This window comes from Bombina bombina, chromosome 6 (assembly GCF_027579735.1).
Source record: "Bombina bombina isolate aBomBom1 chromosome 6, aBomBom1.pri, whole genome shotgun sequence".
NCBI classification, from domain to species: Eukaryota; Metazoa; Chordata; class Amphibia; order Anura; family Bombinatoridae; genus Bombina; species Bombina bombina.
Window position 1 is genome coordinate 364,106,108 of NC_069504.1, and position 19,787 is coordinate 364,125,894.

At 37.4% G+C, this 19,787-nt stretch overlaps 1 protein-coding gene across 1 annotated transcript in view; it reads left to right on the forward strand.

Annotated features, from left to right (window-relative positions):
• TSPAN17 (tetraspanin 17) overlaps positions 1–19,787 on the forward strand; it is a 244,598-nt gene that overhangs the window by 143,571 nt on the left and 81,240 nt on the right. The window contains exon 3 of the mRNA XM_053717045.1: positions 19,602–19,748. Within this exon, the coding sequence (XP_053573020.1) occupies positions 19,602–19,748 (147 nt within the window). The remainder of the gene's footprint in view (positions 1–19,601; positions 19,749–19,787) is intronic.

Genomic DNA, 19,787 nt, shown 5'->3' on the forward strand with positions numbered 1-19,787 from the left:
ATAGCATTGTTAATCTTCTTCAACATGCTAATAATTTTATTTGTGATGCCATCTTTGATATCATTAGGGTTGATGTCAGGTATATGTCTCTAGCTATTTTAGCTAGAAGAGCTTTATGGCTTAAAACTTGGAATGCTGATATGTCTTCTAAGTCAACTTTGCTTTCCCTTTCTTTCCAGGGTAATAAATTATTTGGATCTCAGTTGGATTCTATTATCTCAACTGTTACTGGAGGGAAAGGAACTTTTTTACCACAGGATAAAAAATCTAAAGGTAAATTTAGGTCTAATAATCGTTTTCGTTCCTTTCGTCACAATAAGGAACAAAAGCCTGATCCTTCACCGACAGGAGCGGTATCACTTTGGAAACCATCTCCAGTCTGGAATAAATCCAAGCCTTTTAGAAAACCAAAGCCAGCTCCCAAGTCCACATGAAGGTGCGGCCCTCATTCTAGCCCAGCTGGTAGGGGGCAGATTACGATTTTTCAAAGAAATTTGGATCAATTCAATTCACAATCTTTGGATTCAAAACATTGTTTCAGAAGGGTACAGAATTGGCTTCAAGATAAGGCCTCCTGCAAAGAGATTTTTTCTTTCCCGTGTCCCAGTAAATCCAGCGAAGGCTCAAGCATTTCTGAAATGTGTTTCAGATCTAGAGTTGGCTGGAGTAATTATGCCAGTTCCAGTTCTGGAACAGGGGCTGGGGTTTTATTCAAATCTCTTCATTGTACCAAAGAAGGAGAATTCCTTCAGACCAGTTCTGGATCTAAAAATATTGAATCGTTATGTAAGGATACCAACATTCAAAATGGTAACTATAAGGACTATCCTGCCTTTTGTTCAGCAAGGGCATTATATGTCCACAATAGATTTACAGGATGCATATCTGCATATTCCGATTCATCCAGATCACTATCAGTTTCTGAGATTCTCTTTCCTAGACAAGCATTACCAGTTTGTGGCTCTGCCGTTTGGCCTAGCAACAGCTCCAAGAATTTTTACAAAGGTTCTCTGTGCCCTTCTGTCTGTAATCAGAGAACAGGGTATTGTGGTATTTCCTTATTTGGACGATATCTTGGTACTTGCTCAGTCTTCACATTTAGCAGAATCTCATACGAATCGACTTGTGTTGTTTCTTCAAGATCATGGTTGGAGGATCAATTTACCGAAAAGTTCATTGATTCCTCAGACAAGGGTAACCTTTTTAGATTTCCAGATAGATTCAGCGTCCATGACTCTGTCTCTGACAGACAAGAGACTTTTAAAATTGATCTCAGCTTGTCGAAACCTTCAATCACAATCATTCCCTTCGGTAGCCTTATGCATGGAAATTCTAGGTCTTATGACTACTGCATCGGGCACGATCCCCTTCGCTCGTTTTCACATGCGACCTCTTCAGCTCTGTATGCTGAACCAGTGGTGCAGGGATTACACAAAGATATCTCAATCAATATCTTTAAAACCGATTGTACAACACTCTCTGACGTGGTGGACAGATCACCATCGTTTAGTTCAGGGGGCTTCTTTTGTTCTTCCGACCTGGACTGTAATTTCAACAGATGCAAGTCTGACAGGTTGGGGAGCTGTTTGGGGGTCTCTGACAGCACAAGGGGTTTGGGAATCTCAGGAGGTGAGATTACCAATCAATATTTTGGAACTCCGTGCAATTTTCAGAGCTCTTCAGTCATGGCCTCTTCTAAAGAGAGAATCGTTCATTTGTTTTCAGACAGACAATGTCACAACTGTGGCATACATCAACCATCAAGGAGGGACTCACAGTCCTCTGGCTATGAAAGAAGTATCTCGGATACTGGTATGGGCGGAATCCAGCTCCTGTCTAGTTTCTGCGGTTCATATCCCAGGTATAGACAATTGGGAAGCGGATTATCTCAGTCGCCAAACGTTACATCCGGGCGAATGGTCTCTTCACCCAGAGGTATTTCTTCAGATTGTTCAAATGTGGGGACTTCCAGAAATAGATCTGATGGCTTCTCATCTAAACAAGAAACTTCCCAGGTATCTGTCCAGATCCAGGGATCCTCAAGCGGAAGCAGTGGATGCATTGTCACTTCCTTGGAAGTATCATCCTGCCTATATATTTCCGCCTCTAGTTCTTCTTCCAAGAGTAATCTCCAAGATTCTGAAGGAATGCTCGTTTGTTCTGCTGGTGGCTCCAGCATGGCCTCACAGGTTTTGGTAAGCGCATCTTGTCCGGAAGCTTTGGTTCGTATAAAACCTGTCATTAAGTCAATTTCTCCTCCTTGGAGTTTGAATTTGGTTCTGGGGGCTCTTCAAGCTCCTCCGTTTGAACCTATGCATTCATTGGACATTAAATTACTTTCTTGGAAAGTTTTGTTTCTTTTGGCAATCTCCTCTGCTAGAAGAGTTTCTGAATTATCTGCTCTTTCTTGTGAGTCTCCTTTTCTGATTTTTCATCAGGATAAGGCGGTGTTGCGAACTTCTTTTAAATTTTTACCTAAGGTTGTGAATTCTAACAACATTAGTAGAGAAATTGTGGTTCCTTCATTATGTCCTAATCCTAAGAATTCTAAGGAGAGATCATTGCATTCTTTGGATGTAGTTAGAGCTTTGAAATATTATGTTGAAGCTACTAAGAATTTCCGAAAGACTTCTAGTCTATTTGTTATCTTTTCTGGTTCTAGGAAAGGTCAGAAGGCCTCTGCCATTTCTTTGGCATCTTGGTTGAAATCTTTAATTCATCATGCTTATGTCGAGTCAGGTAAAACTCCGCCTCAAAGGATTACAGCTCATTCTACTAGGTCAGTTTCTACTTCCTGGGCGTTTAGGAATGAAGCTTCGGTGGATCAGATTTGCAAAGCAGCAACTTGGTCTTCTTTGCATACTTTTACTAAATTCTACCATTTTGATGTGTTTTCTTCTTCTGAAGCAGTTTTTGGTAGAAAAGTACTTCAGGCAGCTGTTTCAGTTTGATTCTTCTGCTTATAATTTCAGTTTTTTTTCATTATAAGATTTAAACTTTATTTTGGGTGTGGATTATTTTCAGCGGAATTGGCTGTCTTTATTTTATCCCTCCCTCTCTAGTGACTCTTGCGTGGAAGATCCACATCTTGGGTAGTCATTATCCCATACGTCACTAGCTCATGGACTCTTGCTAATTACATGAAAGAAAACATAATTTATGTAAGAACTTACCTGATAAATTAATTTCTTTCATATTAGCAAGAGTCCATGAGGCCCACCCTTTTTTGTGGTGGTTATGATTTTTTTGTATAAAGCACAATTATTCCAATTCCTTATTTTTTATGCTTTCGCACTTTTGTCTTATCACCCCACTTCTTGGCTATGCGTTAAACTGATTTGTGGGTGTGGTGAGGGGTGTATTTATAGGCATTTTGAGGTTTGGGAAACTTTGCCCCTCCTGGTAGGAATGTATATCCCATACGTCACTAGCTCATGGACTCTTGCTAATATGAAAGAAATGAATTTATCAGGTAAGTTCTTACATAAATTATGTTATTTTGCTATCACTCTGATTATAGAGCTGAAAATAGAGCTTTTGATTTAGCTATGAAAACTATATATATTTTTAAAGAAGACAACCCAAAATATTGATCTGGGCCCATTTTCGTTTATTTAATGCCATTACTTGACCGTCAGATACAATCACATTTCGGAAACTGAAATTATTTACACACAACTACTGCAGTCATTTGACAGATGGTTATAAAAGCTTCTCTGGGATCTCCTTTGTTCAGAAACGGCAGACATTCGGTGCTTTCCCATTGCTTTTTGACAATTAGAATGCTGCTAATTGCAGCTGCGCATGCTATGTGAAAATCCTGGCAGCGAAGTGGTTAATAAGTTAGCTTATAAAGTTAATTATTAATGCAGAGTAGAGATTACCCTCCCACCTGACATCTCGAAATCAATGATCCCTCCCAAACTGCTCTCTTCACTCCCTCACCCCCAAACCCTCACTGGTCACCACCATCTTAGGTACTGGCATATAGATATTTTTATTAATATCCTCATAGTGTAGTGATCACTCCTAAACCCTCCCACCACTCTGATAACCCCCAAAACATCTCTTTAACCCTCCACCCTCTTACTACTGGTGGCCATCTTAGGTACTGGCAGCTGTCTGCCTGTACCCAGTTATTTTATTTTTTTTTCCTTTATTTTTTCTGTAGTGTTGTGGTGCCCCTACCTCCCCACGATCATTAATTATGCCCCCCTTCCCATTCCCCTTTTTTCCCGTAGTGTAGGCTCCCATCCATCCCTCTTCCCCTCTGTGCTGCCCACCTGCCTCCCGCCTTCCCTTCCACACCTCCTGCCCGCAGAAAAAGTTGATTGTTACAGACGGTGACACACACAGTGTTGCTACCTGTAACAATCGGGTATCTGCCTTCATAAGATCCCTGGAGCTCATGGCTGTAACTTTACAGCCAAGGCTGCTGGAGATTCCTGCATTTCAGACGTGTATATGTAAGTTCCGCGGTACAATGGGCAATGATGATATGATGATATGCATGATATGTGTGTGTGTATATATATATTTCTCTTGTAAGGTGTATCCAGTCCATCCATTACTTGTGGGATATTCTCAACAGGAAGTTGCAAGAGGATCACCCACAGCAGAGCCGTTATATAGCTCCTCCCCTAACTGCCATATCCAGTCATTCTCTTGCAACTCTCAACAAGCATGGATGTAGTAAGAGAGAGTGGTGAAATATAGTTAGTTTTTTTTCTTCAATCAAAAGTTTATTTTTAAATGGTACCGGAGTTGTACTATTTTATCCCAGGCAGTAAATAGAAGAAGAATCTGCCTGTGTTTTCTATGATCTTAGCAGGCTGTAACTAAGATCCATTGCTGTTCTCACATATGTCTGAGGAGAGAGGTAACTTCAGCGGGAGAATGGCGTGCAGGTTATCCTGCTATGAGGTATGTGCAGTTATAATTTTTTCTAGAGATGTAAATGCTAGAAAATGCTGCTGATACCGGATTAATGTAAGGTAAGCCTGGATACACTGATTTAATAGCGACTGGTATCATGCTTACTCTCAGAGGTAATACTCTTATAAAATTGCAATATAAAACGTTTGCTGGCATGTTTAATCGTTTTTATATATGTTTTGGTGATAAAACTTTATTGGGGCCTAGTTTTTCCACATGGCTGGCTTAAATTTTATCTAGAAACAGTTTCCTGAGGCTTTCCACTGTTGTAGCATGAGTCGGAGGGGCCTAATTTAGCGCTTTTTGCGCAGTTAAAATTACAGACTGAGACATCCAGCTTCCCTCAGGAGTCCCCTGAATGCTATAGGACATCTCTAAAGGGCTCAAAGGCTTTCCAAAGTCGTTTATTTGGGAAGGTAGGGCCACAGCAGAGCTGTGGCAGTTTGTTGTGACTGTTAAAAAATGTTTATATCGTTTTTTTTATCTGTTTTTTGAACTAAGTGGTTAATCATCCATTTGCAAGTGGGTGCAATGCTCTGTTAGCTTATTACATACACTGTAAAAATTTCGTTTGATTTACTGCCTTTTTTCACTGTTTTTCAAATTCTGACAAAATTTGTTTCTCTTAAAGGCACAGTACCGTTTTTTATATTTGCTTGTTAACTTGATTTAAAGTGTTTTCCAAGCTTGCTAGTCTCATTGCTAGTCTGTACAAACATGTCTGACATAGAGGAAACTCCTTGTTCATTATGTTTAAAAGCCATGGTGGAACCCCCTCTTAGAATGTGTACCAAATGTACTGATTTCACTTTAAGCAATAAAGATCATATTCTGTCTTTAAAAAATGTATCACCAGAGGAATCTAACGAGGGGGAAGTTATGCCGACTAACTCTCCCCACGTGTCAGATCCTTTGACTCCCGCTCAAGGGACTCACGCTCAAATGGCGCCAAGTACATCTAGGGCGCCCATAGCATTTACTTTACAAGACATGGCGGCAGTCATGGATAATACACTGTCAGCGGTATTAGCCAGACTACCTGAATTTAGAGGAAAGCGAGATAGCTCTGGGGTTAGACGAAATACAGAGCATACTGACGCTTTAAGAACCATGTCTGATACTGCCTCACAATATGCAGAAGCTGAGGAAGGAGAGCTTCAGTCTGTGGGTGATGTTTCTGACTCAGGGAAGATGATGCAACCGTATTCTGATATTTCTACATTTAAATTTAAGCTTGAACACCTCCGCGTGTTGCTCAGGGAGGTTTTAGCTGCTCTGAATGACTGTGATACAATTGCAGTGCCAGAGAAATTGTGTAGATTGGATAAATACTATGCAGTGCCGGTGTGTACTGATGTTTTTCCAATACCTAAAGGGTTTACAGAAAATATTAATAAGGAATGGGATAGATCAGGTGTGCCGTTCTCTCCCCCTCCTATTTTTAGAAAAATGTTTCCAATAGACGCCACCACACTGGACTTATGGCAGACAGTCCCTAATGTGGAGGGAGCAGTTTCTACTCTAGCAAAGCGTACTACTATCCCTGTCGAGGACAGTTGTGCTTTTTTAGATCCAATGGATAAAAAATTAGAGGGTTACCTTAAGAAAATGTTTATTCAACAAGGTTTTATCCTACAGCCCCTTGCATGCATTGCTCCTGTCACTGCTGCTGCGGCGTTCTGGTTTGAGTCTCTGGAAGAGGCTTTACAGGTAGCGACTCCATTGGATGACATACTTGACAAGCTTAGAGCACTTAAGCTAGCCAATTCTTTTGTTTCTGATGCCATTGTTCATTTGACTAAACTAACGGCTAAGAATTCTGGTTTTGCTATCCAGGCGCGCAGAGCGCTATGGCTTAAATTATGGTCAGCTGACGTTACTTCAAAGTCTAAGCTGCTTAACATTCCCTTCAAGGGGCAGGCCCTATTCGGGCCTGGTTTGAAGGAGATTATTGCTGATATCACTGGAGGAAAAGGTCATGCCCTTCCTCAGGACAGGTCTAAATCAAGGGCCAAACAGTCTAATTTTCGTGCCTTTCGAAACTTCAAGGCAGGTGCGGCATCAACTTCCTCTAATGCAAAACAAGAGGGAACTTTTGCTTAGTCCAAGACGGTCTGGAGACCTAACCAGACCTGGAACAAAGGTAGACAGTAAAAATATCGAAAAAAAGAACACTGAACTATTTCCCAAAGTGAATAAACTGTATCTGTGTCAGACACAGGCTTGAGGGAATGAATGATGTGTTTGGATTTTCTAAACCAGGACAGCTGTATTCATTCAGAGGTAAGACAGGTATAGTAAATGTGTACAAAAATATGTAAAGTTCCAATGAATCCTGTGACCCCTATTTATTCACAGCCCCTGTTATTTATCAGACAGTACAGAAAAATCCCACTGTGTAAATGTATGGTGGTGATTTTTATATTGGAAGTCCAAACAAACACATCAAAATACAAGTAACTCACTCACCCTTCTTCTTTTGTATAAGAGCCGGGTTGTTTAGCTTTCAAATGTCACTGTTATATAGCGTTGCTGAAAATCACAGCATAGTTGGAGATACCTTCTGTAGTGTATACGATATGTGGTACATCCAGTGAGAGAGAGTACTTGTGAAGCTGCTGGGAGCGGTTTGAAGCCAGGACAAACCGCCAAAAAATGATACAATCAAAATACTTCCACACAGGTGAAAAGGTTCCAGCAGTAAATGGATCGAGATAGAAAGTTTAAAAATTTATCTTTTATTAATATCCGTAGAAAGTGTACTGTGTAGGTTTCACAGAAAAAACTTACAATATCACAGCCAGTAAGCTAGTCAGCCCAAAAGCTCTATATCTAACAGACCAACATGTTTCGTGCTGGTACAGCACTTCGTCAGGGATAGTGAAGGGATAACTGTTCACCTGCTAAATGCATATCAGGTCCAATCAAAACTCAGCAGCTTTGCTCTGTCCAATAAGGAACAAGATACTGAATTCAAATTGTGTGTCATGCAATGCTTCGTTTGTATGTTTAGCTTGGACCAAAGTTGCAGCAACAGGTGTTCAATATAAGACTAATCATTAGTTGTACATACATACAAAATAACAGAAGATATAGAGCTAAATGATGTAAATAAGATCTCAATGGGAATGAAATAAAAAACAGCACGATTGAATATCCACATGGAGTTAAAAGCACCTTAGTATTGCAGCCGACATATGCTGCGCTATAGCAGCAAACAAACTTAACTATACATTTGTGTACAAAATATGAATGCAACAATTTATGTTATATTATATTATGTATCAGCTAAGTAGCTGAAAAGTATCAATTTAATATAGTGGTAGATACATAGACAGCCTTACATGAGTATGCAGAATGTGCTACAAACCTGCAGAGTTAAGTCTTTTAAGGAAGTATCTAAAGTATTTTTTGTATTTTTTAGCTTCTAGTTATCCTTATTAGACTGATCTGTAGAGGGACCTAATCCGTTGTGCATTAAGCGAACTAGGTGCATGTATATGCATGTATCTTTTAAAGAAGTATACTAGGTATTATTCAACTTCTAGCTATCCTTATTGATCTGACCTGTGAAGGGATATAATCCGTTATGTACAGAAATAGCTAAGTACAGCTAAGTTGTAAGGATAGAATCCCTGGAGTATGAGTAAATTTGACAATTTAATTTGTTTCTATATTAAAATGCTTATTAGTAAAATGCTTGTTAACTGTATATCTGCTGAAGAGCACCAAAAAAGTGTCATTTCCATATTACTATCGTTAAACAACTATTTAGACCGAGAGGGAAAGTGAATTTTATATATATTATTCTTTTTAATATCCATGGTAATGTGTATTCTATCTTATATATTTCCGTGATGGAGATAAAAAAAAAGGAAACAAGTGAACTTAAAATCTTACAATTAAAAAAAGTGAGAAAAAAGTGAAAAAATATATTTCCATTGTAATGAAATGGAAATTTAGTGATAAAGATAATGACACCTTTATGTGTCATTGTCGGATCTTAACTGTGTAGATCCTAAGTGAACCACATATTTTTGGCGAGTGAGTTTAATTTAGACCGACTAAGCTTGTGAGAGACCTAAAGAAAATGTGTAAAGGTTGTGATAGTTGTTTATCCTATGAATAATTTTAAATCTGATTTTTCATTAATACCTATTGGAGCTCCTGTTTGTAATCTGAATATCCAAAAGGTTTCGCTTTTATTTAATTTATCATGTCTATTTCCTCCAGTATTTAATTTGGGAACATAATCCATAGCCTTGAATGAGAAATATTTATGTGGTTTTTCACAATGTGACCTGAAATGCTTGGCCACCGGAGTCTTAGGCTCCTTATCTGATAGAGATAAGAGATTCTCCCTTATTCGGTCTTTGAGCATACGAGAGGTACGACCTGTATATTGTTTCTTACATAGTTTACAGGTGATTAAATATACCACAAAGATCGAATTACATGTCAAATTGTGTTTTAATTTGAATGTTTCACCAGTATGATATGATGAGAACGAAGAATCAACTTCAGCGTATTCACATGATTTACATGGAGTGGTGCCACATTTAAAAAAACCCAATTTTGGTTCTAACCAGGTTCTCTGAACATGGTCAATTTTTTTATCAAAATGTCTTTTTAGGTTATTACCAATATTCCTCGCCTTCCTAGATACAAATTTTATGTTGTTTAAAATGTTACTATCAAGAAGTTTGTCTTTTTCTAATATGACTAGATTTTTCTTTATCACTGCGCAAATTTGTTGGTATTGGTTGCTATATTTAGTTGAAAAGACTACACTTGAACCTGAGTAATCGGTTTTTTGTGTTATCTTATCTGTTAGTAGTTCATGTCTGTCCATGGATAGGACTTCATTTGATATATTCATCAATGTATTCTTTTTATAACCTCTGGCTGATAATCTTTGTGTGAGGTCTTCAGTCTGTTGTTTGTACTGTATTATATTGGTACAATTCCTACGAAGGCGCATATACTGGCCCTTAGGAATTCCTCTTTTAAGATGTTCAGGATGATGTGAATTTGCCCTGAGAATAGTATTCCCTGCTATAGGCTTTCGATAAGTTTCGGTCTCTATTTTATTGTCATGGACTTTAAGCAGAACATCCAAAAAAGCTAATTGAGTCTTAGAACTACTGTGTGTGAATTTTAGATTCATGTTGTTATCATTTATATATTCCAGAAAACCTTGTAATTGTGTATCTGTGCCTCTCCAAATGACCAACAGGTCATCTATATACCTGAAATATGCTTTTATGCAAGACTTAAAGGGATTTGTATCAGTATAGATTTTAATTATTTCGAAGAAACTTAGGTATAAATTTGCATACGAGGGGGCAAATTTTGCCCCCATCGCAGTACCACATTTTTGCAAATAATATTGTCCCAAGAACAAAAAATAATTATGAGTTAGAAGATAACCTACTGTCTCTATGAGAAATTCAATATAATCCAAATCATAATTGGTGTGTTTTCTCAGCATGTGATGAAGTGCATAACACCCTTGGTTGTGGGGGATGCATGAATACAGGGAAGAGACATCAATAGAAACGAGAGTGCAATTGTCATCCAATACAACCTGGTCAAGCATATTCAGGAGATGTTTAGTGTCCCTTACGTGACCTGGTGTGGAGCTAACAATAGGCTGTAAATGTTCATCTATAAAGGCACCCAATTTCTCCCCTAGTGTGCCAATACCAGAAATGATAGGCCTACCAGGGGGAAACTTAGGATCTTTATGTATTTTAGGTATGTGTTTGAAAACTGAGATCTGTGGATGTGTCACTTTAAGTTTATCTGCTGTCATTTTCGTTATGAAGCCTCTGTATACAGATTGGTTTAAGAATTTGTCAAGATCTTGTTGAAACTTTATAGTAGGGTTAAAACTAAGCCTGCTATAGGTACCCACATCATCAAGTTGTCTTATGGCTTCCTTGATGTAGCAATCTCTATTTTGGACTACAACTGAGCCTCCTTTGTCTGAGCTGGTGATGACTAGATTATCATTATTTCTTAGCTTGTTCAAAGCCATTCTTTCTAGTTTACTGAGGTTATCACCTTTGATTTTCTTTCTTTCCTTATTTTTATGTGTGTTCTGATGTAGCTCAGTTAGTTCTTTTCTACTATGGTGTGAAATGCTTCTATTAGGTCACCTCTCATTTGGATGGGATAAAACTTTTCATTTTTTGTTTTTACTTTGACAGATGGTATGATGTGTGCACTGGTGTCATATCTAGAGCTTTCGCTATTAAGGCTCAATAGATCAATAAGACTACATTGTTCTTCAAAATTAGAGATGCTATTGAAATTAGTTAGGTGTATTTCAGGGTCTGTAGTGTCATTAGTATCACATTCGAACTCATTTTGTGTGCCTGTATTGAAATGCCTCTTTAAAGTAAGATTTCGTATAAACTTGTTTACATCTATTAAAGTTTCAAATAATGAAAAATCAGTAGTTGGTGCAAATGTTAAACCCTTTGATAGAACTTTTGTTTCTACATTTGACAAATTAACATCTGAAAGGTTAATCACATTAATTTCATTATTTCTATTAGGACCACATTCTGATTTCTCATCAGTAATAAAGTCCTTATTTGTGTTCGTTAGTTTTTTCGTGTTGTGCCTCCTCTTCTTCTGCTGGGGTACCTCACTGGCAGTCCTCTTTCTTCTTCCTTGTTTTTTGACTGCCTCTTCTGGCTTACTTCTTTCATTTTATTTGATGTATTAGTAGCCGTTATCTCAGGAACTGCAATGGGACTGCTGCCATCTTTTGGGCGAACACTGTTATCAGATGAAGTTTCTGCCCTGGGGGTTGATGCTCTTGGACTTTCCACAGATGAAGTTTCAAAGCTAGAGAAAGTGACTTTTTTATTTGTTTGCCCTCTGTTGTTACTGTTGTTATGACCTCTCCTGTTTTTCGATCTATTAGAGTTCTTTTGTATGGTAGTCCAATTGTAGACCACGTCAAGGTCATAATCTTTGCAGTCACGATGATATTTTTTAGCTTTGCGATCTGATAATTCCTCATTAAGTTTTCTCAAGGTTTCAGTTAATTGATTATTGTAGCTTTCATATTTTGGATCAGAGACAAAAACAGAGATGCTATTTTTAACTGTTTTTAATTCTTCCAGGACCTCGCCGTGATCTTCTTTTTTGCTATTAAGCAATTGTTTCATCAGAATTAGGGAGCATTGGATTAAGGTGTTGTTCCATTCCGTCATAAAACCTTTTTTCTGTGTTGCATAGGCTGGATATTTTTTCATCCTTAGCCCTCTTGGGATTTTGTTCTCTTCGATATAGATTTGTAAGAATTCAATCTCCCACCACAGTTTTAATTCTTTTACTTCCAATTGTTCCCTCTTTGAAAACAAACTTGCCAGGTCCAGTTCATTAAGATCAGTAATGGGCTGACTCCTGATTAGAGATTGCAATTTTGCTTTTCTGGCTGTGACATTCTCGATATCCATTATTATAGTTCAAACAGGCAGACAGTAAAAATATCGAAAAAAAGAACACTGAACTATTTCCCAAAGTGAATAAACTGTATCTGTGTCAGACACAAGCTTGAGGGAATGAATGATGTGTTTGGATTTTCTAAACCAGGACAGCTGTATTCATTCAGAGGTAAGACAGGTATAGTAAATGTGTACAAAAATATGTAAAGTTCCAATGAATCCTGTGACCCCTATTTATTCACAGCCCCTGTTATTTATCAGACAGTACAGAAAAATCCCACTGTATAAATGTATGGTGGTGATTTTTATATTGGAAGTCCAAACAAACACATCAAAATACAAGTAACTCACTCACCCTTCTTCTTTTGTATAAGAGCCGGGTTGTTTAGCTTTCAAATGTCACTGGTATATAGCGTTGCTGAAAATCACAGCATAGTTGGAGATACCTTCTGTAGTGTATACGATATGTGGTACATCCAGTGAGAGAGAGTACTTGTGAAGCTGCTGGGAGCGGTTTGAAGCCAGGACAAACCGCCAAAAAATGATACAATCAAAATACTTCCACACAGGTGAAAAGGTTCCAGCAGTAAATGGATCGAGATAGAAAGCTTAAAAATGTATCTTTTATTAATATCCGTAGAAAGTGTACTGTGTAGATTTCACAGAAAAACTTACAATATCACAGCCAGTAAGCTAGTCACCACATATCGTATACACTATTTCTCATAGAGACAGTAGGTTATCTTCTAACTCATAATTATTTTTTGTTCTTGGGACAATATTATTATATGACAATAAAATAGAGACCGAAACTTATCGAAAGCCCATAGCAGGGAATACTATTCTCAGGGCAAATTCTCATCATCCTGAACATCTTAAAAGAGGAATTCCTAAGGGCCAGTATATTCGCCTTCGTAGGAATTGTACCAATATAATACAGTACAAACAACAGGCTGAAGACCTCACGCAAAGATTATCAGCCAGAGGTTATAAAAAGAATACATTGATGAATATATCAAATGAAGTCCTATCCATGGACAGACATGAACTACTAACAGATAAGATAACACAAAAAAACGATTACTCAGGTTCAAGTGTAGTCTTTTCAACTAAATATAGCAACCAATACCAACAAATTTGCGCAGTGATAAAGAAAAATCTAGTCATATTAGAAAAAGACAAACTTCTTGATAGTAACATTTTAAACAACATAAAATTTGTATCTAGGAAGGCGAGGAATATTGGTAATAACCTAAAAAGACATTTTGATAAAAAAAATTGACCATGTTCAGAGAACCTGGTTAGAACCAAAATGGTTTTTTTTTAAATGTGGCACCACTCCATGTAAATCATGTGAATACGCTGAAGTTGATTCTTCGTTCTCATCATATCATACTGATGAAACATTCAAATTAAAACACAATTTGACATGTAATTCGATCTTTGTGGTATATTTAATCACCTGTAAACTATGTAAGAAACAATATACAGGTCGTACCTCTTGTATGCTCAAAGACCGAATAAGGGAGCATCTCTTATCTCTATCAGATAAGGAGCCTAAGACTCCGGTGGCCAAGCATTTCAGGTCACATTGTGAAAAACCACATAAATATTTCTCATTCAAGGCTATTGATTATGTTCCCAAATTAAATCCTGGAGGAAATAGACATGATAAATTAAATAAAAGCGAAACCTTTTGGATATTCAGATTACAAACAGGAGCTCCAATAGGTATTAATGAAAAATCAGATTTAAAATTATTCATAGGATAAACAACTATCACAACCTTTACACATTTTCTTTAGGTCTCTCACAAGTTTAGTCGGTCTAAATTAAACTCATTCGCCAAAAATATGTGGTTCACTTAGGATCTACACAGTTAAGATCCGACAATGACACATAAAGGTGTCATTATCTTTATCACTAAATTTCCATTTCATTACAATGGAAATATATTTTTTCACTTTTTTCTCACTTTTTTTAATTGTAAGATTTTAAGTTCACTTGTTTCCTTTTTTTTTATCTCCATCACGGAAATATATAAGATAGAATACACATTACCATGGATATTAACAAGAATAATATATATAAAATTCACTTTCCCTCTCGGTCTAAATAGTTGTTTAACGATAGTAATATGGAAATGACACTTTTTTGGTTCTCTTCAGCAGATATACAGTTAACAAGCATTTTACTGCTAATAAGCATTTTAATATAGAAACAAATTAAATTGTCAAATTTACTCATACTCCAGGGATTCTATCCTAACAACTTAGCTGTACTTAGCTATTTCTGTACATAACGGATTATATCCCTTCACAGGTCAGATCAATAAGGATAGCTAGAAGTTGAATAATACCTAGTATACTTCTTTAAAAGATACATGCATATACATGCACCTAGTTCGCTTAATGCACAACGGATTAGGTCCCTCTACAGATCAGTCTAATAAGGATAACTAGAAGCTAAAAAATACAAAAAATACTTTAGATACGTCCTTAAAAGACTTAACTCTGCAGGTTTGTAGCACATTCTGCATACTCATGTAAGGCTGTCTATGTATCTACCACTATATTAAATTGATACTTTTCAGCTACTTAGCTGATACATAATATAATATAACATAAATTGTTGCATTCATATTTTGTACACAAATGTATAGTTAAGTTTGTTTGCTGCTATAGCGCAGCATATGTCGGCTGCAATACTAAGGTGCTTTTAACTCCATGTGGATATTCAATCGTGCTGTTTTTTATTTCATTCCCATTGAGATCTTATTTACATCATTTAGCTCTATATCTTCTGTTATTTTGTATGTATGTACAACTAATGATTAGTCTTATATTGAACACCTGTTGCTGCAACTTTGGTCCAAGCTAAACATACAAACGAAGCATTGCATGACACACAATTTGAATTCAGTATCTTGTTCCTTATTGGACAGAGCAAAGCTGCTGAGTTTTGATTGGACCTGATATGCATTTAGCAGGTGAACAGTTAACCCTTCACTATCCCTGACGAAGTGCTGTACCAGCACGAAACATGTTGGTCTGTTAGATATAGAGCTTTTGGGCTGACTAGCTTACTGGCTGTTATATTGTAAGTTTTTTCTGTGAAATCTACACAGTACACTTTCTACGGATATTAATAAAAGATACATTTTTAAACTTTCTATCTCGATCCATTTACTGCTGGAACCTTTTCACCTGTGTGGAAGTATTTTGACTGGAACAATGGTAAGCAGGCCAAAAAGCCTGCTGCTGCCTCTAAGACAGCATGAAGGAACGGCCCCCTATCCGGTAACGGATCTAGTAGGGGGCAGACTTTCACTCTTCGCCCAGGCGTGGGCAAGAGATGTCCAAGATCCCTGGGCGTTGGAAATTATATCTCAGGGATTTCTTCTGGACTTCAAAGCTTCCCCCCAAAAGGGAGATTTCACCTTTCACAATTATCTGCAAACCAGATAAAGAGAGAGGCATTCTTACATTGTGTACATGACCTCCTAGTTATGGGAGTGATCCATCCAGTTCCAAAGGAGGAACAGGGACAGGGATTTTACTCAAATCTGTTTGTGGTTCCCAAAAAAGAGGGAACCTTCAGACCAATTTTGGATCTAAAGATCTTAAACAAATTCCTCAGAGTTCCATCATTCAAGACTGAGACTATTCATACCATCCTACCTATGATCCAGGAGGGTCAATATATGACTACAGTGGATTTAAAGGATGCTTATCTTCACATTCCGATACACAAAGATCATCATCGGTTTCTCAGGTTTGGCTTTCTAGACAGGCATTACCAGTTTGTAGCTCTTGGATTAGCTACAGCCCCAATAATTTTTACGAAGGTTCTGGGGTCGCTTCTGGCGGTCCTAAGGCCGCGGGGCATAGCAGTGGCCCCTTATTTAGACAACATCCTGATACAGGCGTCAAACTTCCAAATTGCCAAGTCTCATACGGACATAGTACTGGCATTTCTGAGGTCGCATGGGTGGAAAGTGAACGAGGAAAAGAGTTCTCTATCCCCACTCACAAGAGTTTCCTTCCTAGGGACTCTGAGATTCTGTGGAAATGAAAATTTACTTGACAGAGTCCAGGTTATCAAAGCTTCTAAATTCCTGCCGTGTTCTTCATTCCATTCCCCGCCCTTCGGTGGCTCAGTGCATGGAAGTAATCGGCTTAATGGTAGCGGCAATGGACATAGTGCCGTTTGCACACCTACATCTCAGATGGCGTGGTGAAGATAAGGTAGGGAGATCTTCAGGGGCTTAGTGTTAGTTTTTTTTAAGGGGTGTTTGGGTTAGATTAGGGGTATGTGGGTGGTGGGTTGTAATGTTGGGGGGGTATTGTATGTTTTTTTTAAATGCAAAAAAGCTGATTTATTTGGGGCATGCCCCGCAAAAGGCCCTTTTAAGGGCTGGTAAGGTAAAAGAGCTGTTAACTTTTTATTTTAGAATAGGGTAGGGCATTTTTTATTTTGGGGGGCTTTGTTATTTTTTAGGGGGCTTAGAGTAGGTGTAATTAGTTTAAAATTCTTGTAATCTTTTTTTATTTTTTTGTAATTTAGTTTAGTTGATTTAATTGTAGATAATTGTAGATAGTTTGTTAATTAATTTATTGATAGTGTAGTGTTAGGTTTAATTGTAACTTAGGTTAGGATTTATTTTACAGGTAATTTTGTACTTATTTTAACTAGGTAGCTATTAAATAGTTATTAACTATTTAATAGCTATTGTACCTAGTTAAAATATATACAAAGTTGCCTGTAAAATAAATATAAATGCTAAAATAGCTACAATATAATTATTCGTTATATTGTAGCTATATTAGGGTTTATTTTACAGTTAAGTATTTAGCTTTAAATAGGATTAATTTATTTAATAAGATTTATTTTATTTCTTTAGATTTAAATTATATTTAACTTAGGGGGGTGTTAGTGTTAGACTTAGCTTTAGGGGTTAATACATTTTATTAGAGTAGTGGCGAGGTCCGGTCGGCAGATTAGGGGTTAATACTTGAAGTTAGGTGTTGGCGATGTTAGGGAGGGCAGATTAGGGGTTAATACTATATATTATAGGGTTTTTGAGGCGGGAGTGAGGCGGTTTAGGGGTTAATACATTTATTATAGTGGCGGCGAGGTCCGGTCGGCAGATTAGGGGTTAATAAGTGTAGTTAGGTAGTGGCGACGTTGGGGGGGGCAGATTAGGGGGTAATAAATATAATATAGGGGTCAGCGATGTTAGGGACAGCAGATTAGGGGTACATAGCTATAATGTAGGTTGCAGCGGTGTATGGAGCGGCATATTAGGGGTTAATAATAATATGCAGAGGTCAGCGATAGCGGGGGCAGCAGATTAGGGGTTAATAAGTGTAAGGTTAGGGGTGTTTAGACTCTGGGTACATGTTAGGGTGTTAGGTGCAGACTTAGGAAGTGTTTCCCCATAGGAAACAATGGGGCTGCGTTAGGAGCTGAACGCTGCTTTTTTGCAGGTGTTAGGTTTTTTTTTCAGCTCAAACTGCCCCATTGTTTCCTATGGGGATATCGTGCACGAGCACGTTTTTTAAGCTGGCCGTGTCCGTAAGCAACGCTGGTATTTAGAGTTGAAGTGGCGGTAAATTATGCTCTACTCTCCCTTTTTGGAGCCTAACGCAGCCCTTCAGAGAGCTCTAAATACCAGTGTTTAAAAGGTGCGGGGGAAAAAAAGCATGCGTAGCTAACGCACCCCTTCTAACACAAAACTCTAAATCTAGGTGATATATTGGTCAAGAAATCAGAACTATTAGGTATATATGTTTTCACAGTAAATAGATTTTAGTGTTCTCCCAGCACAATAATTAGTGCAGAACCTGGCTGATTTTACTGACCACTTAGCTAAAATTTTAGCCAATATTAAAGGGACAGTCTACACCAAAATTTTTATTGTTTTAAAAGATAGATAATCCCTTTATTACCCATTTCCCAGTTTTGCATAACCAACACAGTTATAATAATATACTTTTAACCTCTGTGATTATCTTGTATCTAAGCCTCTGCAAACTGCCCCTTTTTTCAGTTCTTTTGACAGACTTGCAGTCTAGCCAATCAGTGCCTGCTCCCAGATAACTTCTCGTGCACGAGCACAGTGTTATCTATATGAAATACGTGAACTAACACCCTCTAGTGGTGAAAAACTGTTGAAATGCAATCTGAAAGAGGTGGGCTTCAAGGTCTAAGAAATTAGCATATGAACCTCCTAGGTTAAGCTTTCAACTAAGAATACCAAGAGAACAAAGCAAAATTGGTGATAAAAGTAAATTGGAAAATTGTTTAAAATTGCATGCTCTATCTGAATCATGAAAGTTTATTTTGGCCTAGACTGTCCCTTTAAGCTAAAATTAGCTAATAAAAATCTTGAATGTTTATTGCACAGATTATCATGAAATAAATTTATGCTAAATTATGCAATTAATGTGTGCTTTGGATAACAGAAAATGTTATAATATTATAAAGTATTATACGAACCCCACCTGGCTACTTCATAGTGCTACCCAGCTTTCAAAATTTTCTGTGGAGAACTGGATATAAAATATGAAATGTTATGTCTTCTAAAACTCAAAATGCTGTCTCTTTAGTGGAATGTCTCAATTTCTGAACAAAAAAGGTCACATATGTTGAGCCAATGACAAAAGGCATACTTGTGTAGCTGGCAATCACCAACTAGCTCCCAGAATGCACTGCTGCTCCTGAGCCTACCCAAGTATACTCTTCAACAATAGATAGAAAGAAAAAAATAATTTGATAATAGAAATAAATGAACAATTTAATAGCCTTTTACAATTTATTGCCCTGTTTGAATCACAAACATTTATTTTTGACTTTCATATTCCTTTATTGCCCTTTTTGGATATTAATGAAAACTGCAGCTATGCTTATCCTTTATTTTAAAGCATATTACAATTGTACAAATCACATTTAATTTGTCTTATTTTCTGTAAATATAGCTTGTTAAGAGGACTTGCATATCTAAAATGAATTTATTCTAATACATTGATTTATTTCAGGATGTTTTTTAAGTGACATATATAATATATTTATTTGAAACAGATCTTTTACCATACTGTAATCCTATATCCACAACTAAGTTTGTTTTTGAGACAAATCCTCCCTTTTTTGACCTAATATTAATGCAGCTAATGATTAATTTTTTTCTCTTTTTCTCCATAGGGTGTCCTTTCCAATATTTCGTCTATTACAGACCTGGGTGGGTTTGATCCTGTCTGGCTTTTCATTGTCACTGGCGGTGTCATGTTCGTTCTAGGGTTTGCTGGCTGCATTGGCGCTTTGCGGGAGAACACCACGCTTCTAAAATTTGTATGTTATTTATTGTTTAATAATTGTTTTAAGAAAGCT